General features: G+C 42.3%; 1 protein-coding gene across 2 annotated transcripts in view; it reads left to right on the top strand.

Annotated features, from left to right (window-relative positions):
- The first annotated feature begins 1,230 nt into the window (after positions 1 to 1,230).
- The window catches only part of TRA2B (transformer 2 beta homolog), a 19,901-nt gene continuing 15,131 nt past the window's right edge, over positions 1,231 to 6,000 (top strand). The window contains exon 1 of one of the 2 annotated variants that reach the window (XM_004745193.3): positions 1,231 to 1,504. In XM_004745193.3, the coding sequence (XP_004745250.3) occupies positions 1,469 to 1,504 (36 nt within the window). In that variant the 5' untranslated portion in view covers positions 1,231 to 1,468. The remainder of the gene's footprint in view (positions 1,505 to 6,000) is intronic. The other variant, XM_045088716.1, reaches the window with a different exon arrangement.

Here is a 6,000-nt window from a genome sequence, read left to right as displayed (position 1 = left end):
GAGACAATGTAGATTTCAGATTCCTCAGAGCTGGGAGTGTTGTAGAAGGAGGGTGGAGAGGGTGATGTACAATGACAGGTTTCTTTTTAGGGGTGATGAAACTATTCTAAAATTGTGGTAATGCTTACACAGTTGTGCAAATACAACAAAAAACATTTGAATTGTTCACTTTAAATGGGAGTATTGCATGGTAAGTTAGATATATATATATATATATATATATATTTGTTTGTTTTAATTTATTTGACAGACAGAGATCACAAGCAGGCAGAGAGGCCGGCAGAGAGAGAGGAAGGAAAGCAGGCTCCCTGCTGAACAGAGAGCCCGATGCGGGGCTCGATCCCAGGACCCTGGGATCATGACCTGAGCCAAAAGCAGAGGCTTTAACCCACTGAGCCACCCAGGCGCCCCAGTATATTTTAATAAAGCTGTTTTTAAAAAATCAAATGGCCCTTTACAGGTACCAAAGTACCTCACCACCCGGGTACTATACTTCTTTTTTAATCGGTGGGGAAATGACAAGTGCTGAGGATAAGGTCTGTACTTATCAAAGTACTGTATTTATCAAAAAACAAAACAACAAAAAATAAGTGCATCAGAACAGTTCAAACCCATGTTGTTCAAGAACCCACTGTATACCATGTGGTTGGGTGATAAATGAATTAATCATCCACCTGTGATATCATTAGACACCTCTAGCACTTAAAATCAAATACTTGTGTTTAATGGTTCTCCCTTACAAGACCACTAACTTTTTCAGAGTAAAGATTGCGTCTAATTTCAGCACAGCAAGAGCTGACAAGAGTGCTTGGACACTTTATAGGTGCTCAAACGGTTTTTTTCAGGAAGCAAGCATCCAGAATTGAAGTTAAATAAGCGCAACGTGGAGCATGGGACCCAGTATAGGATATCCGCCCACTCCAACCAAAAAGGCACGAAAAAGACAAAAATTAATAAAGCAGAAGAAAGGAAACACGGAAGGAAGAAAAGGGCATCTCTTCCCTCCCACCGCCAGGACGGTTTCTCTGAAAAGTTCCAGAACTGATTCGCGTGTTGCCGGTGACATCACTACACCCCTTGGCGACCACCAACCACAAAAGAAGGCCGATCCAGCACGCTGACTTTCCCGCCTCACTGAGCTCCAGAGATGGTGGGTAGGGCCCATTGAGTTGCGGGCCTTACGTCACGTCCGGTTCCGGAAGCGCCCCTGCTAGAAAGGGAAGGCCAAGCGCGGAGGGGCGGGGCCAAGAAAGCGCGCGTTCTGAAAGGGGGAGGGGCCAGGTTAAGGAGCGCCGCGTCACGTCCGGCCGACTTAGAGCCCGTGCGGAGGCGGTGCGGAGCGCTTCGGTCCTCAGCGGCTCGGGAACGTGTGCGTTCTGAGAGGCTGCGGCGGAGCCTCCCTATAGAAGGCGCAAGAGGTTGGCAGCTTCGATTGAAGCACGTCGAGCGGCGACAGCAGCTAGGAGTCATGAGCGACAGCGGCGAGCAGAACTACGGCGAGCGGGTACGTAGAGGTGGTGCAGGGGGCGGCTGTGTGGTTCCAGCTTGCATCTCTTCCCAGGCCCGTCGGCCTCAGACCAGGAGACAGGAGCGAGTTAGGCTCCGAACTCTGAATCTGGAAAGCATGGGGGGGGTTGGCTTAAAAAGCCTTCGCGGAGAGTGATTTCGGTCGTTAAGTAGGACACCGGCGGGTTTTGTGGCCCTCCACCCGAGACGTCGGTTTTTTTCCGTTAGAAGAGGGGGAAAATTAAAAATGGCCGCTGCGTCCCCTTGGTGTTGGGGGAGGGGAGCGGTATCTCTTTTCGCCGTTGCTCTCCTGCGAAGCCTCGCTGCCGCCATCTTGGGCTGGCGGGCCGGGCGCTCTGCCAGAGGCACAAAATGGCGGAGGAGCCGCGCGTCAAGGCGGGCCCGCGCCTCACAGGGCCGCGTGGGGGTGGAGAAAGAAAGGCAGCCTTCTCTGGGGGGTTCTGTCCGGCGTTTAGTTTAAGAAAGGATCGTTTTATAGACCCCGGAAAGGCGGAATCTGAGGTGTTCTTGGGGCCTCTTTTAGGCTGGGGGAAACTAATCCGAGGTAGACAAGTTCTGGGCGGCTAGAGGGGGTTGGCGCGGGCTTTGTTGTAGGCCTAAATGGAGTGCTTTTCTTCCATACCGACAGCGCTTTCAAAATAAAAATAGTTATCGGAGCATCCAGTGGACTAGACCCCAGGCCTCAGAGGTTTTCTTGTTTTATGGAGTGGATATTTTCCACGGGACTGTTGAAGAAACTGGCGGGCAACAGTTCATGGCGCCGATATTTCCTTTGTTTTGAGGCATTCTGATTCTGTGAACCACAGCTTGTGCCACCCAGATACGGAGTTCGGTGGGGGGTAATTAAGTTGCAGAAACAAGACAGTTTCGGGCTTAAAAAGCGTAATGCAAAGCTGGTTGCAAGCCTGTGGGTATTAATGAAGATGCAAAAATACAAAGCTTGTCAGAATCTTGCACCTTTCGGAGGTTATGAAGAATTTCTTAGGAGGTTAACAAAAAGCATCATAGAACTCTATCTTTAAACTTGATAGGTATGAGTAGGGTTCTTTTACAGTTGACCTGTTAAGTTTTCCCTTTCTCCTACTGCCCATCCTAAGATTTCAGAAGCGGTCCTCAGGTAAATCTGTTAAAATGTATTAGCAAGTAGACTCATATAAAACAGATGTGGGGCCCTTAATTAGGAAGGTATTTTTAAAAAGAAATTCTTATTTTCTGGCATGTTGTTGAACTTACTGTGTAACTGGAGCCAAATCTCACTGATAATAGATTGAAATAACCCGGCTTCTTCACCTGTTCAGAGGAATATTGGCTTTTTACACTTAAAGGAAACGCGATTGATGATACTGTCACGGGTGGATGTACCTACCATTATTTTTAAGCCCTTGGCTTTCTTACGGTAAGAAAGTTTGGACTGAGCCCACAAATTGTTAAAGATGTGATTTCTGATTCTGCCAGTAGACTATGCCGTTGAAACGAATCATTGGTGTTTGTACCAGACAGCAAAGGATAAATTAAAGTCTCCATTTTCTGAACAACTACTGAGTGCTTTTTGGACTGTTGAGAGAATGCAAAATGGCTGGTTTCTGAGTGGAAGAGCTCTGGGTTGCATATACGTGAATAAGGTACTTGTAATGGTGTGCTTGTGCAGTCAGATGCTGTACCACTGAGTATATACCCCCAGTGGTGTGCTTGTGAAGACAAAAATTGCCCAAAAATAAACTGGCATATTTTACATAAGGGAGGAAGTAATTGTTGGAAGTATTTTCCTGGCTTGAGACCATTCAAGGGACATCATCCCAATTATTTGACATTCTCGTATTGTTTGTGGGTTTTGTTTTGTTTTGTTTTGTTTTGTTTTGTTTTTCCTAGTGAACCATGCTTCCTAGTTTTTTCCCCAATCTTGTTTACATAGGTATTCACTGATGTCTTACGGAAGGAAACTCAATAAAATATTTTCAGCCTGTATGTTAAAAATTAACTTTTTTCTTGCATACGAGTCTTGAATCCTGCAAGTGTTTCTTCTTCCTTTTTTTTTTTTTTTTTAATAAGATTTTATTTATTTTATTTGACAGAGATCGCAAGTAGGCAGAGAGAGAGGGAGGAGGAAGCAGGCTCCCCGATGAGCAGAGAGCCCGATGCGGGGCTCGATCCCAGGACCCTGGGATCATGACCTGAGCTAATGGCAGAGGCTTCAGCCCCCCCCCCCCTTTTTTTTTTTTTTTTTTAAAGATTTTATTCATTTTATTTGACAGAGATCACAAGTAGGCAGAGAGAGAGGGAGGAGGCCTGGACGTGTTTCTAAACTTCGAAGTAGAGGAATACTTAACAGGTTGTTTAGAAGTTTTGTTTTGTATGTGGATTGCTTTCCAATTGGTGTATTGAAGCCTGAAGAGGTTAGAAGAGACCTTTTAAAAAGCATGTTGAGGTTCCTGAAGAACGTCTGGCAAAACCTTAAAGCTTAATAGAGCAGTTTAGATATAAGGCGGTTAAAAAAGACTAGGTGTGGGTGACAGGCAGGTCTGATTGGCTAAATTGCTTTTGAAAATGCCTAGAAGCAGTGAAAAAGTTACATTCGGGCTAATAATCTTGGACATGTCTGTTATGAATAGCTTCTCTGGAGCCTGAAAAATTACTGTAAATCCACTCCAGGCATTCAAACACTTCAGACTATTAATGTGAATCATTAGTAAAAGCCATATCGGTACTGGTAATGTAACCACGTGTAATACAAATATCCTCATTTTGGTTGGAATCCCAACTACTTGTAAACCTACCCCATCTCCCACTTAATATAGCTGTCCAGGATCCAGATATTCCAGTATCTGCAGCCCCAGGATAGTTCTAGAGGTATTTTTTCCTTATTTGTACTTTAGAAGTTCATTTCCTAAACAGATTGGTAGTTTGTGTGCAGTAAATTGTTCTCAGTTTGATCATCCTGATAGAGTGAATTATTGACTCTTAGAACTGTGGTTAAGTGTGTCCCGTTATCTCCTTTTGAATGCACACTTGGGGTATATTATAGAATTTTTGTCGTTCACGTAATTGAGTTACGGTAGAGTAGCTTTTACCTTTGTGGGTTTTTTCCTGTGAAAGTTGATAGATTTAAATTAAAATTTGTCTTTAGAGTCGACTTTCTTGATGTAGCCAAACCGGTGCTGCAAAGATACTTTTGATCTCCAAATTCACTTAATCTTCCAGTATTGTCCAAAAATTGCTGACAGTTTTTGGGAAAAGGTTGACCAGCGCTTTTGCAAAAAGTAGTATTAGCAGCTATGTCACAATTTGAACGGAGTAAGAATATGATAAAAGTAGCAAGTTTGGAGATCCATAGTACTGTTGAGGGGTAATAAATCTTTAAGGCCCAGTAGCAGTCATAATATTTAGAGTATGCGGTGTTTGTGTGAGTTTGGTCTCGGCACCTGTTTAATGTTCTACTTTCCTAATTGATTGTAATTTCTTTAAGATTGTGCAAATGCATCTATATTTAGAGAATCCAGAAACTAAGGAAACATTACTGTGTGAACCAGATGGTTTTAATTTCTGTCCTGTAGTTAGGATTATAATAGCAAGCAGTTAAAGAAAATTTTCTGGTAGAATATGGGCTATAGTTTTTGTAGAAATATTTGCAATATAGATATATTATCTTTAGTCTTATTCTTTATGGAGATGAATAGCATCCAGATACCATCCCATCAAACTGCTTTTCAGATTTCTGCAGTTTTTCTCTTCTGCTTAATCTTGGGTTGTCTTTCTGTATTCATTGTTTTAGCCCTTAACTCCGGGTTCTGATTTTCAAAAACTGAAACATCTCAATCTATTTCTTTCTAAAGAATTACAGCTATTGTACCAATTCCTTTAATACAGGATTGAATTAATGTCCATTGGGAGGAAATAGTTTGCACTGTTTCACTGAGTCTGGTTAGGTACAAGTCTCTTGAAGAAACCAGGTTGAAGAATATTTTTCTTGATTTTAACTAAGAATGTTTTAATGTTGATGTTGTCTGGAACTAGAAGGTGGCATTTTCAAACTGAAATTACAAGTGATAACAAGGTAAGTACTCCGGTTTTGTCAAAAGATTAAAGAGGAATTCAGGTGGTGAGAGATGTTAATGTTGATAGCATTTACCTTTTCCCCACTTTATCTCCAATAAAGCCCAAAACCTAAGTGATAAATATTAACTTTTTCATATTTCATATTTACCCAAGAGAAGGACAGAACTACAGTTCTGTATTTTGAGCCTTAGCATTCTGTCTTACGTTGATCTGTTTTCATTCGTAATTATTTTCTGAAAAGGGATGGTGATTGAAGTTTAGGAAATTATGAGTTTTTACCCAATTTAGTTTTGGGTATGGGTTACATCGAATTTTAGGTATTGTTGTCACTTCATCTTGTTTTTAAGAAAGGACCCCCCAAATGTTTCACTATAGCAATTGGACTTTTCAAATTCCCCAAAATCTTTTTGAATTAGGTAG

Source organism: Mustela putorius, unplaced genomic scaffold (assembly GCF_011764305.1).
Source record: "Mustela putorius furo isolate JIRA1106 unplaced genomic scaffold, ASM1176430v1.1 tig00003834_pilon_pilon_pilon, whole genome shotgun sequence".
Lineage (NCBI taxonomy): Eukaryota > Metazoa > Chordata > Mammalia > Carnivora > Mustelidae > Mustela > Mustela putorius.
This window is presented reverse-complemented; position numbering and strand designations above follow the sequence as displayed.